Genomic DNA, 22,710 nt, shown 5'->3' with positions numbered 1-22,710 from the left:
TTCTGAACTGGAGATTGTGCAATTGTTATTAGTTTTCTCAGATATGATGATGGTGTTCTGTTGTGAAGGTGAAAGTCCTCACTCTCAGCCAGTGTGCTCTGCGGCAGACAGAGGCGGTCTGTAACTGAGTCTCCATCAGGTCAGCAGGAGGAAGAAGGGCACTAGACGCAGAGCAAACACAGCAGCACTGAGCTGGGTCTGGATGGAGGGCGTACAAGCATTAGTTATACTATTACTTCAACTGTTCTCTGTGTTTGGAAATTTCCAAATAAAAAGTTGGAAGAGGAATATACTATAGACGTGATTATTCTAATTTTGTGCCTAATAGGAAAGGGTTATAGAGTACATAGACATATAAAGACTGGAAGAAAATAAACCCAAATATTAATAGTGCTGTTTAATCAGGGTGAGTGTATAGGTGATTTATTTTCCTTTCTAATATTCATATTTTAAGAAATGCTCTGTAGTAGGTATATATTACTTTTATAAACAGAAGCAATTGAAACATTTTTTTTTAAATTTAAATAAACAGGCTTTAGCACAATCACATAGGCACGCTTCTTCCCTGTCAGCCTCCCTACACGCTCAGGGCGGGGTTTGAGGAACAAACGGTGTGCTCAGGGTCTCCTCATCACGTTCTCTACCTGAGCACCTCAAAATGAGGCGGCTGGGTGACTCACTCACTTGATGCTGGGTCTTATTCTCCATGTGCCCCAGTTTTGTGTTCATTTTATCCTGAACCGATCCCAGCTCTGCTTTGATCTCCTCCACAGTTGCTTCCAGCTGATTCTCCAGCTTGTTGATGAGGGGCTCACATCGACAACCATTTATTGGTGCCTAAGAAGCAGACAAAAAAGGAATCAATCCAACACATGTGTTCCTTCGAAAACCAGCATTCAGTACGCATCCTAGCACACCAATGCAGTGGGCGGCGCAGACAACAGAGACAGATTCAGTCCAGTCGACACTGGAGCGTCCCACAGGCCAAGTGCTCGGTCCCTCAGGCACTAGGAAGAGTCAGAAGGTCATGTGGTCCCAGTCCTCAGGCTGGTTTTATCAGCTCTGGGCCCTCAAGATAATCTGGTCACCGAAGGATGATGCAGAAAAGTTTGTCACCACCCCTCCCTCCGTGGCCTCAGCCCAAAAAACAGGAGTGCATCTCCCTGTTTATGTGGGGTGGGCCCTCTGCCTTCTCTCCAAAGCTCATACCTACTTAAAGCCAATGCCTAAGTGAATATTAGCCCTTGGATATGGTGTTCAACAGACAAGCTTGTGGCAGGCCTACGTACAGATGCACGTCCCAACCGGGCTCGGCAGGTACCTGCATCACTTTCCCGTCCTTGCCCCGGTACAGCGTGTACAGCTGGTATGCCCTGAACTCATGGGGAGGGGGTGGGGGTGAACACCGATGCCTGGGCCTCTTTTTAGGGTGACTATGAGTATGCAAGTTCTTCTGGTGTCCAGGCTGTTGGTCTGCAGGTGGGGTGGGGTCAGAAAACGCTGACACCTGTGAGAGAAGAAGAGACAACACCCCTCAACACTGTGACAATTGCAAGACTGACCCCTGGCCAGTGGCTCCCATCTCGTCTACATTTGGGCAGAGAACCCTGCAGTGCGTTCTTTGTCTCATGCACTCTACTCCGAGCACCACATGTCCAAGGAAATCCAGCAGCACAACCCTGTGTCTGACGTTAACCAGATTTAATTCCACGCTCTGGCTCCTAACCAGCCAGCCAGTGAAGGAGCTTTTGAGCTGCTGGGCATGATGATATCCCAGGGCCCTCCACCAACCAGCTCCCCAGGCTTGTCTGGGCTGCTTTCAAGTGCCTCCTGACCTTGGGCCTTGACTTTCTCTGCCTGTTGTCCTTCACCTGGGGCTCTGGGGAGGCTGACAGGAAATCTTCTCTGGCCTCTTCTTTTCTGGGTGCAGCCTTATCACTACTAGGAGTGTCTCCTGCCGAGACACTTCCCTACAGAGGAAAAAAAAAAGCCCAGAAACATGTTCTACTTGCCCCCTTGACCATTTTAAATCATAGCATAAAATTCTGTGTGCAGGACTCCATCCACCACATGGGCCCATGGGAACCTTTGCCAGTGACAAATTTCAGCCACAGGGGCACTGCTTGGTGGTCTTCACTGAACATGTTCGTTTTTCCCAGTCAGCCAAATATCTGGCTTTTACTTACTAGGTGCCAAACTAAATCTTGGGTCTAATTATACATGAACTTCAGGAACCTATCACACACAAAACACCTCAGCATTAGAGATTTCTGGTCTTCTGTAGTTCAGCAAGAAACCACTCCCCTCATTCTTGGAACTTGGACCCTCACAGTTCATAGCAGAGAGAACCCTCTGAAATGAAAAAAAACATGTTTCTGGTCCTTGTGAGAACTTTCACAAATTAATACATACAATTCACACACAGGAACGTAGTCAGAGTTACAATGCCTTAACCCTGGAAATCGATGACAGGATTGTGAAATAACAGACAGGAGAATAAGTACTTGGTATAAAACGTTATGTGCCCCAAGTTCGCTCTACATCCTAGTCTTCTGCCTCGTGGGAGAGCTGAAAAAGCTTGCTTCACTACAGCAGTGCAATCTGTCAGCCGGGGGTCGGTGCAGCAGAGGGAGCTGAAATCCAGATCGGGCTCTAGTCACCACACTTGCCCTGTGCTGGGTGGTCTGCCCAGGGAGCGTCTTTCCTAATGTGCAGAGCCGCCGTCCATTCCCTAAGCAGAAAGCGAGGAAAGCCCTCTATGCTCCTGGTTCTCAAAATGTAACCCAGACCAGAATCCCCAGGAGGACTTGTTCTGTTCACACACTGACTGCTGGGCCCCACCCCGGAGTCCCTGCTCCGGTGGGTCTGAGATGAGGTGCCCAAATTTGCATTTCTAAAAAGGGCCCAGATGACACCATGGACACCACCCTCAGAAAGGCACTGCTCTACACAATTACGGGCATAGTGTCCGAGAAGCAGCGCTGCCCACGTGGCAGTGGGAAGGCCAAGGATCCACGGGCTGGAAACAATAACCACACAAGGGTGCTGGGAAAGATGGGCAACACACACATACACAGGCACACAATCCGAAATCCTGGAGGAGTGGAGGGCACAACGCCAAAGGGAACAGACTGGCAATAGTTTGAAGGACCCCAGTGAAAGGAAGAGACAGAGAGGGCATGGCAGCCGCCAGAAGAACCCAGAGGAGGCAGGAAGGTAGTTCCCACCCTCTGAGAGCAGGTGCAGCTGGGGAGGGTTGGGAAGGCTACCCCCCACCTTGCTTTGTGCCACCTCATCTCTTGGCACAGACTGCGCTCGCCTCTCTTCCTTGAGCCTCTCTCTCTTTTTCCTCAGGCTTCGCCCACGACTGAAGCGCAAGACCTGAAGGAGGCAAGAGGCATCGTTACACACCAGCGTGGCAATGGCGTGAGAGAATTCCTTGGACCTGGCACTCTGATGTAATGGAACTACCAGCCTAGCAGGAGACACCAAGCATTCACAGCAAGCACCTCAGACCACCTGCAATGCTGCCCTGGTCTGTGGAGACCCGGAGATGGACACTGTCCCTGACCTTAAGGAGCTGACAGTACATGACAGTAATAGGCATTTATGCACCGGGCCATTTAGACACCACGCACGTGTGTGCGGGCTGTGCACTGCATAACTCCAGAGAGTGCCACTCGCATGGACTAGAGATTACGACGTGAATGGTGTCCTCTGGAGCTGTGCCATGCGGCTGTCCCATGCCAGGCACAGCCTCACTCACTGTCTAGTACACTCGGCCCAAACCAACCCATCAGATGTTCTCTCAGCCAAACTGTACCCAAGTCAAGTACAATTTGATTAAAAATTACTGAGGTGCATCTATGGTCCATGGTGCCAACTATGGGGCAGGAATTTATTTCCCCAAAGGAAGCATTTGCTTTGCTCCTTCAGTGTGCAGAGAGGTCGGATGGGTACAGGAGAGTGCACCTGGGGCCCGGCTGATCCAGTGTAGAACCCAGCTGCCAGCAGTAGGATCTTTGGGCAAGTTACCTCACACCTCTGAGCTCTATCTCCTCAAACATAAATGCAGGAAGGGTTGGGATTAACCCAGGCAAAGGAGGTGGCCATGCACCTTGGACCCTCAGTCACTGTCAGCCACCTCCCTACCCACTTCAGTGACTTAGCTGCTTAAGTGACAGAGGCTGTTGAACTGGAATACAGATTTTTTTTTTAAGATTTTATTTATTTTTAGAGAGGGGAAGGGACGGAAAAAGAGAGGGAGAGAAACAGCAATCAGTTGCTTCTTGTGCACCGCCAACTGGCCTGCAACCCAGGCATGTGCCCTGTTTGGGAATCAAACCCTCGACCTTTTGGTTTGCAGACCAGCACTCAATCCACCGAGACACCAGCCAGGGCCAGAGTATAGATCTTTGACCTGCTGGAAACCTTCACTGGCTCAGCTCCACACTCTGCCCCCACCCTGCCCCCACCCCCTACTCCCACATCCAGGGTTCACCCTTTCACAGAAGAGGTCCAGAAAGCAAAAACACTTTTCAAGGTCACACTATTTTTCTGCAACAAAACATTTTATTGTCCTCTTATATAAATAGATAAGGGCTCTCTGAAGTTCAGCATAGTCTCCTTCATCCTTGTTTCAGATTTCTTCTCATGTTCATGGTCTTCAGGTGACACCGTTACAACAGAAAGAACCTCAACAGGCAGTGGGTACCACGAAAAGGGGAAACCCCTGACAATATCTGCTTGTGAATACAGCTGATTTTTAAACCCCAATCTCATTCTCTAAACCAGCAATTCTGAAAAGTCTAGGGACTCCTGTGTCCCTGAGATTAAAACTGTTTTCCTACTATTAAGACAATGTGGCCTTTTTCACTCTCATTCTCTCACGAGGGTGCATGGCATCTACTGGGGGCTGCATATGAGATACTGCCATAGACTGCATGTGGGAACAGACGAATCCTGCTATCTTCTAAGTAAGACGGTACGAAGATCTCTGAACACGTAAATCAATGCTGCTCTTCCTAATGTTTGTTCTGAAAACTAGTTTTTCACAAAACAATGCCATTTCTATGAACACAAAATGGACTTGTGATTTTTAAATTAATAAACATCTTTAACATTTCTCAAGTTTAGTTTTAAATATGGTAACTGTGGATGGATAAAACTCAAATAAACAAAGCTCCTTGTAAGCCTCTAAAGTATTTTGAAATGCAAAAGCGCCCTTCAACCGAAAGTCTGAGAGCCCCCTGTCCCGAGCCATTTCTAAAGCTAAACTTAGACTCACTAGGAAGTCGAGTCTGATGAGAGGAAGTGACTAGGCCGTCCATGGACCCTTCCAACAGCATTCAGCACCAGCATCAGCCTGAAATTCACTTTCAGAAGCGTTTGAACCATGTCAATCAAAAATGAGAAGAGACACTCAGAGGTGACCCAAACCAAAAATAATCCTCAGAAAAACTCTTCCACAGACCACGTTACTAGCCCGTGAAAAATCAGATATTCACCAAATGAAATGTCATCAATCTTTTCCAATTCACGGGAACCGGGGTATATTGATCTTAGAGCTTTGGGGAAAAATATCCTCAGTACTACTGGGAACCATCAAAATCCATGGTCAACTCAGGAACCAAGGCAAAGGGATTTCTTATTTCAGATAAACAGACTATTTCTGTGAAACAATAGAACAGCAGACATATATTTTATGTATATTCCAACATTCCTTCTTTGTGTTGAGGATAGGCTTTAGCATGAACCATTGTATAAAATAAACTTTCTTAAAATGTTACCCTATTTGCTATTCAATATGGGTGTGGAAAAACTTGGGTTAGGTTATTTTTAATAGAAACGCTAAGGACAATCACATAGGAAAACTGTCAACAGTAAACGTTCCCTTTGAATTAAGACCCTGGGGCTCTGGAAGACAAATGACAGGTGAGTCAAAGGCCCATCAGTCTGTGTGTGCCTGGGATCCTCTTCGCCACCAGACTTGATGATCTTCATATGGTGAGCACGCAGCGGACTGTCCATCGAAGCGCCAAGCACTGAAATGCCAGATAACTGATGAATTCTGACACTTACAGAGCACCCTGTACTTTCTGATCCACGAGAGACTAGCATCTTTCTATCTGGGTTCATGGATTGATTCCACTGATGATTTCTTTGTAAATAACTGGAGAGAGGTGGAGCCTCTTCCCAAAGGAGCACTGGCTCGCACCTTTCAGGGGCTCTATGGACTTCCACAGACCTCTGAGAAGGACCAACCCCTTGGCCAATTTTGCGAAAGACAAAAATCTTAACCATTGGGAGGGTGGAGGTGGGGGAGGGAGGTGGGTTCAGCTGGGGTGGGGTGGAGGGATGGGGAGAAAAGGCATTCAACTGTAATTGAATAACAATAAAAATTAAAAAAAAAATCTTAACCATTTCCAGCAACTGCTTATATCGGGCATGTTTGTAAAACCTGAGTGAAATCAAGGCCATGCAGAAGCCCGGGCTGGCTGGGGTTGAGCTGTGAGGCCACAGACTGTGTCCAGGATCTTCCTGGGGCTCCCTGACACTCTGTCTTCCTGCGATGGTAGCCAGAATAAGGTGGAAGCAAATCAGTGTTTACCACAATGTGACACAGAATAACCCCAGCTGCGAAATAACCTGAATGTCCTACGTTAGGGAAATTGTTCAACAAAATATAGACAGCAATGAGAAAAGAATACTACTATGATGAATAATTGGGATGACTGCAGAACATTTTCTTGTTGCAGTTAGAACAAAGGGCGGACTATGAGAGGGCACACACATTGTCGACACAATTACCTAAAAAAGTCATGTGTCGGGGGAAAGTAATACAAAGAAATAAGTTATTTCGGGGTCTAAAACTCTGCTACCTTATAAGTTATCATTCAACTCAAATGATATGAATCATCTTTTTTTTTTTAAATTGACTGATTACCAAAATACCATTATTTAATAAAAAGGAAAACTATACTGTACTTAACTGCCTCTAAGTGGACATTTACTGCTTTGTCTGCTCAGAACGGCCCCTCCCCTCCACCTGTCTCTAGAAAATGCCCCTTGACCACATGATCAAGTGGATGCTGCCCTCTTCCAGCCTCTGCCACACTTGTTCGGGGCACTTGCCCCAAGCTCTCGTGTGATGTTTTAAACTAGAACTTTCTCTTAGCTGAGTACCTGGGGCCGGTAGTGACAAAACAGGCCCGCAGCCGCTGGTTCTGGTTGTCCTGGCAGCCCACGGGAATTCCTACGTTTCCCACTGCCTGGTTAGTAAGCCTGTCGGTTCCCTATTTAATACACCAGTTTGAATTGGCTTCAGTAGATTGCAAGCAGAGAGTCCCCGTGACTTTGTAGTCCCACACACTCGGTACAATGGAAAATGCAATAAATCCTACCTGAGGAGCTTTAGTGAGGAGAAGAGCAACTTCTGGATTATTGTGGTAGCGGGCAGCCTCCAGTGGGGTTTGGCCTGCCTGAGGAAAGGCACAGGGGAGGACGAGTGAGTACTGGCCACCAAGCCCACACTCAGTTACACCTGCACCTACATGTGCTCACAAAACACTCGGATGATGTGGACCTGCCTCTTGAGCCTCCTCCCAGCGAAGGAGCCAAGTTACAGCTGAGGATACAGCAAGGGAGGGCAAGTGCTGACTGGGTGGGCACTAAGTGCTCCAGAGGTCGGAGCACTGCCCACCAAGGGATGCTTTCTGGAAAAGAGATGAGGGAAGGGAAAAGTCACACAGGGTCAGGGTGGAAGATTCCAGCTGAGGAACCTCAGAGGGTCATAAAACGCAGCCAAGCAACGAATTTCCCTGGAGAACAAGGGAGAAGACACTGGGAAGGGCAGATGAGGGCCCAGCCAGAGTCTTGGGAGCTGGACTGTGAAAACCAATTAGGAAGCTATGGCCGTAGTGGAGGCTCTAGGGAGATTCAGCCAAGAACCAAGAATTGCTAACAGCAGGGTTCAAAGGATGGGAAAGGTGTTCAAGGCATCATGGGAGAGGTGCCCTAAGTTACCACCCAATATAGGCTCTGGAACTGTGGGAAGAAAGGGGAAACTAGAGTTGGGAGCCTTCAGCAGCTTTGACACGCTGGCCTCCCCAGACACTCACACAAGTCCTCCACCCCCGCTGAGTCTGACATTTCAGGAGGGCAGAGACCACAGAGTGGCCTTAAAAATGGGTGTCTGAGCTGCCAGCTGCTACAGGATCTGAAAGAGAAAGAAGTGGGTGGGGGAGGAGAGGAGGAGGAAAAGGGATACTGAGAGGGAAGGTACACTGAGATCGGCCATTTTGGAGAGAAAGGAGTTAAAAGTTTGAGGATGGTGGATGTTATGTGGCGGTGTTTTTGAGGACCACATCTGTATTCAGTAACTTCCACTTGTTAGCTGACCTCATCATCCCGGATCTCTCTCACACCAGGGTGTGCTCACTTCAGCTAGGAATGTAAAGATGAGCCCTCAGGGCCTGTTCCCTTGTGGGGCTGCTCAGAGTGTGGGTCTCCCTAAGTCCACCCCTGAGGGCCCCAGGTGCGTGCCCTCAGGGTCTGCAGGAGGTGAGGCAGGAGCAGCGTGCCCATTCCTGAAGGGGGGGAGAGGGCTTTAGAAACCACTGCTGCAACTCCACTTACATCATTAACGACGGTCCCATCTGCTCCAGCCTCCAGTAAGATTCTAACCACCTTCTTGTGATTTAGGGAAGCAGCCACATGAAGTGCTGTGTCTCCAGCCTGAAATTAATCAGAAGAAAGCCCCCTAAACCCCATCTGAGCACAGCCCACAGCCCTCCAGCTTTTTGCCCCATGGCCCAGGGGCAGCTTTTCAGAGTCAATCTAAGATTTGCTAAAGACCGATAGAGGGCCCTTGGCTCAAATGTTAATGTGGTTCTTCTTAAAGATCGTGGAGCTAAATGAGCGATGAAGAAATATCACATTCCTTTGTGACTGAAGATACCAGAAATCACAGGGTTAATTTGTGCAGGGGGACAAAATGATGCTGGGCTGGGATTGTTGAGAGTGGTCAGACCTGCATCCTTACACTGAGGCAGGATGATGGCCAGGAGCCAGGGGCCAGTGGGCTGGCCATCCTAGAGCTCTGGGCCACGTCCCACTGCCAAGGCAGGGGAGAGGGCAGAGAAGCCTTGGCTCCTAAGTGCTAGCAGGGTTGGATGCCGCAAAGATGGCCACTTCTACAAGCACCTGCAGGGATATGAAGGGGCTACCGGGAATCATTCCACAGGCTCACAGTGTTCTTTGTTGGGAGTGACCGAGGATCAGTCCTACACCGGCTGTTATCAACCTCTTACCAAACAGCCTAAGTTGTCATGTTCTCTTTATACAAAAAATGTTTTCAGACAATCAGCTATGACAGGAGGATTTGGACAATGTGAATGCTGGTTTTTTATCCCCCCTCCAAACAGAATGATATAAATAAGTCAGGCAAATGCAGGTGAAGTGCAACAACTCATTCTCTACCATCAGGGGATCAGGTAAAACACTCTGATACTTCTTTCCCTGACAGCATGAAAATTTAGTTGCTGAATACTGATGGGGATGTCATTTCCTTGCTGAACCGCTTAGCTGTGTGCTGGGGGTGGGGAGCTGTGTGGTAGTGGTTCCCAATCTCGGCTGCACACTGGAGCTCGGTGGGGGGCTGTATAAACTACTGATGCCTGGGCCCCACCCCAGACATTCCGATATAATTGGTCTGGAGTGTGGGTTGGGCACGGTGATTTTTCAAAGCTCCCACGTGATTAAAACATGCCACAAAGGTTGAGAAACACTGGCTAGTGGGGGCTGTAGAATGGCAATTTTGTGATTTAGCTAGGACAGTGAGCGGTTCTCCCTCCTAACTGCATACTCAGGCTGTTCCCTGGGTATTCTGGTTATTTAAACAGGGGTGGGATTTAGGAATGGTATTTTTAATTCCCTGTTGATTCTTACGGGAAGCCAGGGTTAGAAACCACCATTATAGGGTATATAACCATCTATTTTTTAAATTTCAAATATCTGCACTCAAACTCAGGTGAAGCCAAACAATGCATCACTTAGGTATCAATAAATAGCAAGACAACATTTAAAAATATATAAATAACTACTGAAAGTTTAGCACATTTCCACAGAACACTGTAATAGTTACAGCTTTATTACAAAAGCCCATAATATGGCACAGATACAGATGAACCCAATTTTCCAGTGACCAGAGACTCTGTGAGCTCACATAAAGCGGCAGTGCAAGGCACAGAACTCAAGTCGTGAGATGCCTCATTCCCTTGCTTATTTACTAAGCCATGTTCTTGCGGGTTTCCTTGTAAAATCACATTTAAAACAAAACCCTGCCCCCAGGATTCCAGAAAATGCTCCATATGCAAATATGGTGATAGGCACTGGAATGGTAAGGACAGGCCCTTTCTAGGAGGCACACCCATGGGAAGGCCAGTTCTGGACGCATCCCAGCAGAGAGAGGCTCCCAGCAGCCTCTGCTCTGGTTCGTGCTAACACACCTGGCAGTCAGCCTTGTGGGAAGAGGGCCCAGCAGCCATGGGGAGGACACATGCACTGACCTGGTTCTTTTCATGGACAGAACAGAAAGCACTGAGGAGGAGCTTAATGATGGACAAGTGATTATAGCGCGCAGCAACGTGCAAACAGGTGTCGCCTGCCTGCGGACAGAAATCAAATTCTAAGCACAGTCTGAGCAGTTACAAAACAAAACAGTGAAAGTCAAAAGAAAACATCATTTAAAAGCTGGCAGGCTAGCGTATATTCTTTAGAGGGTGTTGGGCTGAGTTATAAGCATCTCTTTCAACGTGGATGCTCCACTCCGAGGCTCACAGCCCTTTTCTGCTGTCTGCATCCCTGATTTCCCACCATGCAGAGTCTCTGCATCCAGATTTTATACACTGGATGTCTGCCCCCCACGAGACCTTCTACATAGCCAAGGCAGGTTCTGCTTCCCCAGCACCTGACAAGAATCCACTGACCCCATCCTCTCCTACTCCCCAAAGACTCGAGTATGCTGAAGAAGGACCAAGAGCACTGCATTGGAAATGAGCCTTTCCCTTCATAGATCTATCACGGATCTAAGGACCGGGAAGCAGGGGCAGTTGCTGAGTTTTAACACCACATGTGTTCTAAAAAATTCAAGTTGCATCCCATTTTAGTTGGACCCCAATATCTCATATAGAGCAATGTAGTCTGGGGAGCTGATGAAGCAGCAGTCACAGGGTGTAACAAAGGGTGGTCAGAAAAACTCAGGATCCGGATCTTCCTTGTGGCCACAGGCCAAAGTGGCCCCCAGAGAGACAACAGCAAAACTGGGGACAAAGTCTTGACATTCTGTGGTGATCTCTTAACATTTTCATTCTATCTCTGTCTAGAAATGGTGACCACTCAGCATAACTTTCTCCCTAGACCTAGATTAAGAAGGAGCCAAGCTCAAAGCTGAGGTTCAGGGCATCCTGAGAACCTTACATGAGCCTGCCCCCAATCAGGGAGGCCCAGCTAAGGCCACTTACTAAAGAGATGCCTGCAGGGGTGTCCAACCTTTCGGTGTCTCTGGGCCTCACTGGAAGAAGAGTTGTCTTGGGCCACACATTAAATATACAAACACTAACAAAAACTGATGAGCAAAAAAAGGTTTTAAGTAAATTTACAATTTTGTGTTGGGCCCCATTCATAGCCATCCTGGGCCACACATGGCCCGTGGGCCGTGGGTTAGATGCCCCTGCTAGAGTCTCTAGGGAAGTAGCTGAGGCATGGGACTTCCTGTGGAGAGAGGAGGGACACCCACGTGACCTCTCAAGTCAGACAGCCCCTCAGAACTATTGACCCAACTGCTCATTCCAAGGATGGCTCAGTCAGATGTGTAGACACTAGGCATGAAGCATCATCCAGCAGTTGCCAACAGCACAGCACTACGTGGGCATGGGTCTTCTCCAGACATTTAGAGTTTCCTAGATCCATTCACCAACACAGGGTATAGGGCAGGGGTGTCAAACTCATGTTCACCAGGGGCCACATCAGCCTCGCAGTTGCCTTCAAAGGGCCTAATGTAATTTTAGGACTGTGTAAATGTAACTACTCCTTAACTAGGGGCAAGGAGCTCAGTGCTGCTGCTGGGTGCCGGGCCAGATAAAACAAGGTGGAGGGCTGGATTCAGCCCACAGGCTTTGTGTTTGCCACAAGTAGTGTAGGGAATGATAAAGCAAACCACAGTTGAGGAGTGAAGGGGAAAGGATGGAAGAAAAACTGTTTCCAAGCCTCTTCTTTCCTCTTCTCACACTCCTAAATGACTCCTTAGAAAATTAGCAAAAAAAATACTTTATAGATAGTCCCCAGATACTTCACATTTTTATTTTCTAGAGGTTAACACTCAAGTATGCTTTCAGGGTTATTTCCCAGGATGACACAAGAGAGCCCAAGAGAAGCCGGCTTTGTTCACCCACGTTATTTTTGAGGTCGGCGCGGGAGCCGCCCAGCAGGAGGACGCGTGCGCTCTGGGAGTGGCTGTTCTGGCAGGCCAGGTGCAGGGCCGTGTTCCCTGCCTTGGAGAGAGGCGAGAGAAGGGAGGACACGTTAGTAACACGGCGCTCCGCAGACCTGCACCGAGCCGCCGTACTTACAGAATACAAGTAGGAGCTCACATTCTCTGCTCCCTAATTGGTGGACCCAACAGCGGTGTCAGTGGCGAGAACATTTAACTTAGAACCCAAGCAGACAGGAGTTACATCTATGATACAGCCTTGGTTCCAAGTCCTGCCTTTGCCACTTACTAGCTGAAAGCCACAAGTCAAGTCTTGCTCTCCTCCACCTTGAATTCCTTACCTGTAGTATGGTGTAGGGCCCCTGTGATGCTGAGGCTGTGGGGCTCCACTCCGAGTGCCCAGGAGGGCATTTCCTTAACGGTAAAATGCTGTGCATGTCCACACGCTGCATTCCTCTTGAGAGGACTCCGTCATTCCCACTCACACGGATCAAAGCTGCGGCACAACGCTGTGCCGGCGAAGTGAAGGAGGGCAAAGCAGGCCGCCTCCTACATGCAGGCTAGAGGTGCCTAAGATTACACTGTAGCCTTTTTCAAATTGTCCGATCTTGTCTTTTTCTTAAAGCAACCAAATTTGAACTATGGAAAAGATCCCCACATCACAGGCAATACAATTACATCTGTCACTTAGTTGACAGAGACCCTCTCTCTACTTTCAACATGCCACACCAAAATGATGACTGAGGGTCCGAATAAGACCCACAGCAATCCTGCAGAAAGAACTGATAAACAGAACTTTCTGAGACTAGGAGAGTAGGGCCTTCAAGGCTGCTGCTTAACCCCTGGAAAAGTAACCAGAAAAGCAGCAGCATGAGAGGAGCTCTGGGGCTGGGGTGAGAGTGTGCACTCAGGAGGTTGGAGATGCAAAGCCTGCTCAGCTGAGCATAAAGGCTGAGTCAGGACTGCCGCTGCGTGGGCTCTGCGCTGTGACACGGCCTGCTGACCACCGTTCCCTCACCTAGTTCACGCCTCCCGGACCACATGGCACTGCCCACCCACACTCAAGGATGCTATGTTCCTCACCTTTTGAGAAGAGAAATGAGTTACTGAAAAAAACAGAGGAAAACTGCCTGTTGCCAGTTCACTTACCTGCCCTCTCACAACCTTGACTCTCGCCAGCCCAGGCAGAGTCTTTCTTCCTCATTGTTACCTCCAGGAAACTGGAGGGGTTGCAAGTGTGAGATATCAGTGCGTGCCATGGCTATTAACCCCATTGCTGCCCATGTACATCACCCGGGGTGCCTTCAAATAGACCCCGCACAGCTGCGACCCTGGGGACTCGCATTTTTGCGGGCGGGGTGGAGTCTGGGCTGCTCAGGGTTGAGCTCTGGAAGTCACGGCATTCTGGGAAACCCCTCTGGCTAGAGCAAACCAGGGCAGCTGGCTACCCCAGGCCTGGCAGTCAGGATAGATTCAGGGTTTTCTCCTTCTTGTTTAAAAGTTCCCAGGAGATTTTAAAGCAAACCCAGGTAGAGAAAGTGCTCACTTAGGTCTCCAAAGTGAAGCATCTGCCCACGTTTTAAACACCACATTTCCTGTGAAAGGGCTTAGTGCTGGGCTTACATGTCATTCCCTCTGCCCAGGCCGGAGACTGTCTCAAAGTCAGCGTCTCCAAGGGGGCCATTAAATGTATTGGATAAAGGAAATCTGATGGTTCCAGAAATATCATGCCAAAATTTACTTTGCCAATAAGAAAGTATCCATTATGCTGAAAAGCATTTGGATCAAGAAAATGGAAAACCATGAGTAAGGAATAAACAAAATATGGTACATTCATGTCATGGAGAATTACTCAGCAATCAAAGTGAATGAACTAATCACACATGTAACAACATGGATGAATCTTAAAAACATGCTAAGTGAAAGAAGTGAGACACAAAAGGCTACGTATTATGATTCCATTTAGATGACATTTGGGGAAAGGTGAACAAACAGGTGGTTGCTAGGATCTGGGGGGAAGGAATGGGGAGTCTCCCCCAACGGGCACAAAGGAACTTTTTGGGGGTGATGAAAATCTTCTCTACCTTGACCGTGGCAGTGGCTACATAACTGTATACAATTGAAAACTCACAGGACACTATTCCTAAGTGAACTTCACTGTATACGCATTATACGTCAAAACCTAATAGTAAAACAATGAGACCGAGGTAGATAGACTAACAGATATTTTTCCCACCCTAAGTACTGGGTTGACCAAATGTCTGCTACATTTTCCCCCCTAAGATGGCTCTGGTAGTGCTTAGTTGTCTTTAACTTCATTCGAAACAATTTTGTTAGATTGTATTGTGACAGCTGTCATAGCAGTGTGTATTTAAAAGACTTACCAAATTGCTGAATATTTCTGCAGCCACTTTTAATATTGAAGATAGAAGAAAATATGCAATATTTTTGGCTATTATGCTTTATTATTTCAAAAAGGTAAAAAACGTAACTGAAACACAAAAAAAGATTTGTGCAGTGTATGGAGGTGCTGTGACTGAACGCATCAAACATGGTTTGTAAAGTTTCTTGGTATTACTGACATTTCTTTGCTGTGGGGCTGCCTTATGCATTGGAAGATGTGTAGCAGCACCACTGGCCTCTACCCACTAGAAGCCAATAGTAGGAGAAAAGCGACATACTCAAAATATCCAAATCAATAGTTATTGGTGAAAATGAAAAATGTCTTTTATTTTACGGAAAAAAACTTAAGGGACTTTTTGGCCAACCCAATGTATCGCTCTATACACTTTAAATATGTTATAATTTTGTCAGTTTATACCTCAATAAAGCTTAGGTGGGGGGAGTACCTTCCTAGAGTTTTCCCCAGAGGTTGTGGCTCATCCAAGTCCCTCTTTTGAAACGGCACCTCGCCTGTGCTTTCCACCAGCCTCTGCTGTTTCACTTGGAGCAGGAACTCATGGCTCTCCACAGTGCCCGGGGGCCTCACACAGGCCAGGAGGCAGTGGGCTGCGCAGATAGACCTGGGCTGGGTTGCAGTCCTGAGTCCCAAATGAATCATGTGTTTTAGTCAAGGACTGTACTAGCTACCCCTGAGGCTTCTCTGTCCATTAACTGGGAAACTCCTACTTCTCAGAGTTGGTACCAACCAACCAACTCATGTTTCCGACCATGTACCAGTTTGGAGAAATGGGCAGGGAGCCAGGCATTACTGGGGAGGTGATGGTATATGGCTTGCTTCTTTCCCCTGAGCTTCTGACACAAGAGGGAACCGTATGAAACACTTAACCAGTAACGACAGCACAGAGCTATGTGCAGTGGCCAGGGAGTGTGGTCTTGGGGGCCCGGATGGAGGTCTGCAGGTAGAAACAGGGAGTAGGCTGCCCCTACGGGAGGGGGCAGCCACAGGGGACAGTGAGCCCAAGCTGATGGCATAGGAGGCACATACTGGGAAAGGCACAGGAAAGCGGCTCCAGACATAGGCTGAGGCCACTCTGCAGAGGCCCCGAGACAGCGTCCAGTTGAGGAGCTTTCCTGAAAGGTTTCAGAGCAGAAACCTTTCAGAATGGGGAAGGGACTGGGTCAGCAGTCAGTCTGCACTGACACTTCTAAAATCCAGGGACACATCAATAATGAGCATGGAGAGAGGGATAGATGAGAAAAAGGCAAGACGTGACAAGTGACTGGAGAGGGGAGACAGAGGGAAAGAGGGAGAAGGGATGTCTCTGTGAGGACAGTCATGCTCTGATAAACCAATGGCAAAGCAGTGAGAGCTAGGATAGATCCAAGCAAGCCAAAGCAACCCCAGTAGGTTCTCTTGCTCACCATGCAGACTGTGCATACAAAGCTGGTTCAAACTTTCATTTCCCTGCTGGGTTCCACGTGCTCCTCTAAGCTCCCTCTCTGCTCTGTGAGAGAAGGCTCCTGTCCAGGGAAGGAAGCCCGCAGCCACCCTCACCTGTGAATGACTTCTAGCACCTGCAGGGCCTCACCTTGTTCTTGGCCAGCACGTTGGCACCTGCTTTAACGAGCAGCTTGACTGACTGGCTGAACCCATGCCAGGATGCTTCATGCAGGGCCGTATTCCCATCCTGTGGAATACATGCAGAAAGAAAGCACGTTACCCACAACCTCGTTCACCTCATTGAAGTCAATATATGTGAGTGTGCTTCCAGGGCACACCACAGAGCCTTTCCCAACTAGGATTCCTCACCTGCATCGCAGCCTGGAAAATGATTGGAGCAGCCAGTTTCTCCATTCTTCCAGAAATGGTACATAACAAGTATGCAGTCTAGACATATTGTGTGCAATGGATGCCTTAGGTGTGCGGGCTTCCATCTCTATGGGAACCCCACTTAAGAACGGCACAGTTGCATTTAACAGAAAGCAACATCAGGACAGAAAATGTCCATTCCTTCCCACTTCCATCACCTCTTGGGCTCTGCTCTGCTCCTGGCCCCAGAGAGAACCCTGCAAAGATTGGGCAAATATAGGGTCCAGCTTCATAAATTCCAGGGCCCAAGGACCAGATAGGTAGATTCCCCCTCTCCTTTTTCTTCCCAGATTTTAATCTCACCCAGTTTAATCCATAAGCCTCAGGGCGCCAAAGAAAAGTGCAACACTGAAACAATAGTGATTTGTAAATAAGTCTCCTCAATATGTGACTTTTAAATAAAATCAATCGAAGATAACTTGTATTTGCTTAACTTACAAAAAAAGATATTAAGTCTAGTGGGTTGAGTGGGTGGGGCACAGAGGCTCAGGGTATGGGGGAGGGAGAAGTGCGGGGAGGAGAGGCAGAACCACCCTCCAATAGCTCCAGGCCTGGGCACAGGGCAGGCAGCTGGGGGTGGGGCAGGTGTATGCTCCGATTATGTCCAAGGTCTGGCTTAGACTTGCATTCAACCACGCCAACAGACAAGGCCTAATGCAGCTGACACAAGGGGACGTCTAGGGTCTCAAAGACCACAGTACTTAAGGCCAGGGAATGGGAGTGGGGCAAGCTGGAAAAGGAAGTAGTAGTGGGTGGCCCGGCCAAAGGGACTGACTGCACAAAGCAGGAAGCAAAAGGAAGTGACTGGAAGGGGGCAGGGGCTTCTGGGGACGCCCTGCATCTGGATCTGAGTGCTCACACAGATGGGCTCAGGCAGTGAAACCTCACTGAGCTGCACTTATTATTTGTGTGCTTTTCTGTGTCTGTGCTTGAATAAAAAGTTGTTTAAAAAAGTGAACAGGCCGGGGGAGGAACCAAGATGGCGGCATAGGTAGACACACTGCGCCTCCTCGCACAACCAGAACTGACAGAGAATCGAACAGCAAGGGGGACCAACACCAAGGAAATAGAAAATAAACATACATCCAGACCGGTAGGAGGGGCGGAGACGGGCACCAGGGTGGAGAGGACTTGCGTGGCTGTGGCGGGACCGAGACTGGCGGAGGGTGGGACTAACGAGGCAGGCAGTCCGAGCACTAGCAGACCCTGCGGCCCCACATTTGCACAGATAAACCCAGAGGGCCGGACTCAGAGTGGCAGAGAACGGGGCAGGCAGAGTGGCAGGTAGCACCCTGCGGCACCACATTCGCCCACAGATAAACCTGATGAACGGCGGGCAGCGAAGCAGACCGCGCAACCCAGGGCTCCAGCAAGGGGGGGGGGGGGGGGATAAAGCCTCAAACCTCTGATTGACAGCGCCCCTGGGGGTTGGGGCAGCAGCAGGAGCGACTCCCAGCCTCACAGGAGAGGTTGTTGGAGAGACCCACAGGGGCCTAGAGCGTGCACAGGCCCACTTACTCGGGAACCAGCACCAGAGTGGCCCAGTTTGATTGTGGGTATCGGAGTGAAAGATTGAAATCCGGAGGAGAGTGAGGCGGGCGCCATTGCTCCCACTCGGCCCCTCCCCCACGTACAGCATCACAGCACAGCGACCAGCATTACCCCGCCCCGGTGAACACCTAAGGCTCTGCCCCTTAAAGTAACAGACGCGCCAAGACAGACAAACAAAAAAAAAAAATGGCCCAAATGACAGAACACTTCAAAGCTCCAGAAAAAATACAACTAAGTGACGAAGAGATAGCCAACCTATCGGATGCACAGTTCAAAGCACTGGTTATCAATATGCTCACAGAATTGGTTGAATCTGTTCGAAAAACAGATGAAAAAATGAAGCCTATGCTAAGAGAAACAAAGGAAAATGTACAGGGAACCAATAGTGATGAGAAGGAAACTGGGACTCAAATCAATGGTGTGGACCAGAAGGAAGAAACAAACATCCAACCAGAAAAGAATGAAGAAACAAGAACTTGGAAAAATGAGGAGAGGCTTAGGAACCTCCAGGACACCTTGAAACGTTCCAACATCCGAATTATAGGGGTGCCAGAAGGAGAAGAGGAAGAACAAAAAATTGAAAACTTATTTGAACAAATAATGGAGAACTCCCCCGATCTGGCAAAGGAAATAGACTTCCAGGAAGTCCAGGAAGCTCAGAGAGTCCCAAAGCAGCTGGACCCAAGGAGGAACACACCAAGGCACATCATAATTACATTACCCAAGATTAAACGCAAGGACCTACATCCAAGATTACTGTATCCAGCAAAGCTATCATTTAGAATGGAAGGGAAGATAAAGTGCTTCTCAGATAAGGTCAAGTTCAAGGAGTTCATCATCACCAAGCCCTTATTATATGAAATGTTAAAGGGACTTACCTAAGAAAAAGAAGATCAAAAATAGGAACAGTAAAAATGACAGCAAACTCACAGTTATTAATGGCCACACATAAAACAAAAACAAGAGCAAACTAGGCAAACAACTAGAACATGAGGGATGTCAATAAGGGAGTGGGAGGGGGAGGGGGGGTAAAGGTACAGAGAATAAGTAGCATAGATGATTGGTGGAAAATAGACAGGGGGAGGGTAAGAATAGTGTAGGAAATGTAGAAGCCAAAGAACTTATAAGTATGACCCATGGACATGAACTATAGGGGGGAATGTGGGAGGGAGGGGGGTGGGCAGGATGGAGTGGAGTGGGGGGGGGAAATGGGACAACTGTAATAGCATAATCAATAAATATATTAAAAAAAAAAAAAAAGTGAACAGGCCCTGACTGGTGTGGCTCAGTGGGCTGGGCATTGTGCTCTGCAAAGTGAAAGGTTGCAGGCTCGATTCCCGGTCAGGGCACAAGCTTGGGTTGCAAGCCAGGTCCCTGGTTGGGGGCTTGTGAGAGGCAACCAATTGATGTTTCTCTCTCACGTTGATGTTTCCCTCCCTCTCTTTCTCCCTCCCTTCCCTTCTCTCTAAAAGTAAATAAATAAAATCTTTAAAAAAATAAAAAATACAGTAAACAGACTGAACTGCACTAAAATGCAAATTTCCCTTTTTTAAGATTGATAATTTAGGAACACTGGATTAATATATATGTCATTGGGGTTCTTAAAAAAATGACTTTGCTTATTTTTTCTTCCAATATAGTTTTAAAAATAAAACTTGCTCATTTATCAAAGAAGAAGGAGAAGGAAAAAGAGGAGTGGGGGGAGGGGGTGGGAAAAAGCAATGGGGGGGTGGCGGGGTAGGGGCACATGCCATTACTTCTAGACCTTTAGTTTTTGCTACGATTTACGCTTATGTGGTTACCCACAGCTACCACAAGAGGAAGGATTCTAAAAAATTTCACTAGGATATCAAATACTCATTCAAAGGACGTTTGGGCTGATTTCATCACGCTAACCCACGAGTGACAAGTTAGGAATGATAACATCTTGCCAGTGGTCCCCCGGTCAGGTGTGTTCCACTTCACCTTGTCTTGCCGGTCCAAGGCGCAGCCCTCCTGGATGAGCGCCGCGATGACCTCTGTGTTCCCCACCACCGTGGCCCGGTGCAAGGCGGTCTGACCCCCCTGCAGAATGACACAGAGGCAGAAACAGGGTCAGCTCTCCTCCACCACCCACACCACTCACTCACTCACTTGCTGTGACACAGGACATCACCCACACAAAGCAGACTGGTCACCACCGTGGGCAAGGCGGGCTTTGCGGTCTGGTTAGTAGACAACACATGCCAGGCAGAGCAGTTTTGTTCCGTGGGAACCTTAAGCCAACCGCAGAACAGGCCTTGGCTGCAGCGGTGACGTTAGCATGAGGGTCAGGCCTTCACCTGCTGCCGAGGAGGTGGCAGTGTTCAGCCGGACTGGAGCTGTCACATCTGTGAAGAGTGGGTCTGAGGGCAGGACTGTGTGTGCTATGCAATGACAGCAGCAATGCCTGGGATCTCCACTCCCTGTGAGTCCTCCAGCTCCCTGCTTTCGGAGAAATCGCCATCCAGCTACGTGAGTGTGCAGCCCTCGTGATTTGATGGTGGGTGTATATTGTGATTGACTTGTACAGGCCAAGAGGAATGTAGGGGTTTATGTTGTGTCACCGGGGGATTCCAGGGATGCGAGCTATCACTGCATATCTCTAAGAAGCCCTTTCTGATACTTCATGACAGCACCCTCAGTGATTTACGCTGCATTTGACCCCTTGCTTTGTGATCAGATTCCTGGAATTGCAGACCTCCTGTTTCTTCATCAGGGCGCCAAAGGGAGAATGACTCTTTCCCATAATTGCAGCTGAGAAAATGACTAAATGCTCCTGGAGGAGTGACAGTCAAGACTGGAATGAGAGCCTTCTGAAGTCCCCTGAGAGCACATCTTATCTGTGACAGGCACACAGCAAGTCAAGTCGAGATGAGTCGAGTCCAACCTGGGGTCCGGGTTTGAACCAGGAGGTGGGCAATCAGTGTGAAAACTTTTCTTTACCTGTAAAAGGCGGGAGTGGATGGTCCTCAGGGCCCTCCCTTCCCGTGGGTTCTGTGATTTGGGTGGTAAGAGTTTTGCATAAATGAAGTTTCTTGGTGGAGAACCAGAGGGGCAACGACACAACTTGGGGCATCCCTGGTCCTTAGCCCAAGAGAAGGGAGACCATAGAACAGAAAACACGAAGATTTTTCAAAGAGAAATGCAGTGCTTCCTATAAAAAACCCTAATGAAGACTCACTAAACTCCCTGGAATTTAAAACAAAGCACTTTAAAAGCACTTAATTGGGAAAAAAGTTCTGGAGGCAGATGACGGTAATGGCTGCCTAACACTGTGAGTGTGCTTCATGCTGCTGTGCTGTCTGGCTAAGAGAGTAAATTTTATTTTATGTGCATTTCCTCACAATACAAAAGCACTTAATGCTACTTGAAACTGAAATTCACTTTCTTGGAACTAAATCTCCCTTTAAAAATCCATGATAAGTGGTTTTTATTTTATAATTTTTAATACCTTCCAACTTTTTGCATCTAGCATTTGATTTTTAGCATCAGGAAAAACTGCTATTTATTAAAAGTCTAAGCTATAACAATGCATCAGTATTGGGACTCCATGTCTCAGAATCTTTTCTCCCTGCTCGCTGGTAGAGCTTCAGGGATTCCCACCCTAGGACGGTCAGGACATCCCACCCCATTACCAGGACTTCATCCACTGGCACAGCTTCTCTTTCACCAGCCCTGCCCTCAGCATCCTAAGCTATTATTTCTATTGTAAATTAAGTGTAGACTTCATTTTCTCTACTTTCCCAGGCCCCTTATTCAAAGAGGGCGCTTTCTGTGAGGCACGCAGGCAAAGGAAGAACATGGCCACTGGATCAGCAGCGGCGGGTGTGCACGCCCTCACATACCCATGGCAATCACCTGAAGTGTTTCCAGATGAGGTATACTTAATGCCCGAGCAAGTAATCATATGAGAAATTGCCCATGCCTTAAGTTTTAAAAATTTTCTGTAAAAATTTCCAAGACTGCCCATTTCCCCATCAGAATGGTGATGGGTTTTCCCAAAATGGATCTCCAGTGAAATTTATGACTGATCCAATGAGAAAGGTGAGCCTGGGGCTCACTCTTTCCGGGTAAATACAGACCCGGCCACACCGCTCATGGTGAGAGGCCTTTTAATATTCCAACAAACTGCCGGCACTCTAACTAGCACTCCTTGGACCAATCAGAGCCTTTCTACATTATCGAAACTGAACTGTTCTGTCCATGTTGTGCACGAAGCATGAGCAGAAAGCCCTGGACACATGGTGCGAGTCAGCCACACCTGCCACACCAGCCGTCACACCAAGGGCCCGGGGCCCGTGCCGATGCAGGCACAGTCTACCCTAAGCGTTGCTTGCGGTCAAATGTTTTATCATGTTTCACAAGCTGCCACTAA

The 22,710-nt window shown here is 48.2% G+C and overlaps 1 protein-coding gene across 7 annotated transcripts in view; it reads right to left on the bottom strand.

Annotated features, from left to right (window-relative positions):
- ANKRD6 (ankyrin repeat domain 6) overlaps positions 1-22,710 on the bottom strand; it is a 180,459-nt gene that overhangs the window by 11,454 nt on the left and 146,295 nt on the right. For 5 of the 7 annotated variants that reach the window (XM_024551713.4, XM_045188578.3, XM_045188585.3 and 2 more), the window contains 10 exons: positions 20,280-20,378; positions 16,483-16,581; positions 12,453-12,551; positions 10,569-10,667; positions 8,638-8,736; positions 7,404-7,481; positions 3,277-3,381; positions 1,836-1,970; positions 1,322-1,507; positions 685-837 (listed from right to left, as the gene is read on the bottom strand). In XM_024551713.4, the coding sequence (XP_024407481.2) occupies positions 685-837; positions 1,322-1,507; positions 1,836-1,970; positions 3,277-3,381; positions 7,404-7,481; positions 8,638-8,736; positions 10,569-10,667; positions 12,453-12,551; positions 16,483-16,581; positions 20,280-20,378 (1,152 nt within the window). The remainder of the gene's footprint in view (positions 1-684; positions 838-1,321; positions 1,508-1,835; positions 1,971-3,276; positions 3,382-7,403; positions 7,482-8,637; positions 8,737-10,568; positions 10,668-12,452; positions 12,552-16,482; positions 16,582-20,279; positions 20,379-22,710) is intronic. The other 2 variants (XM_045188583.3, XM_045188584.3) reach the window with 1 other exon arrangement.

The sequence above is a fragment of the Desmodus rotundus genome, chromosome 11 (assembly GCF_022682495.2).
Source record: "Desmodus rotundus isolate HL8 chromosome 11, HLdesRot8A.1, whole genome shotgun sequence".
Taxonomy (NCBI): Eukaryota; Metazoa; Chordata; class Mammalia; order Chiroptera; family Phyllostomidae; genus Desmodus; species Desmodus rotundus.
The sequence above is the reverse complement of the archived record's forward strand: the minus strand, read 5'-3'. Positions and strand labels throughout refer to the sequence as shown.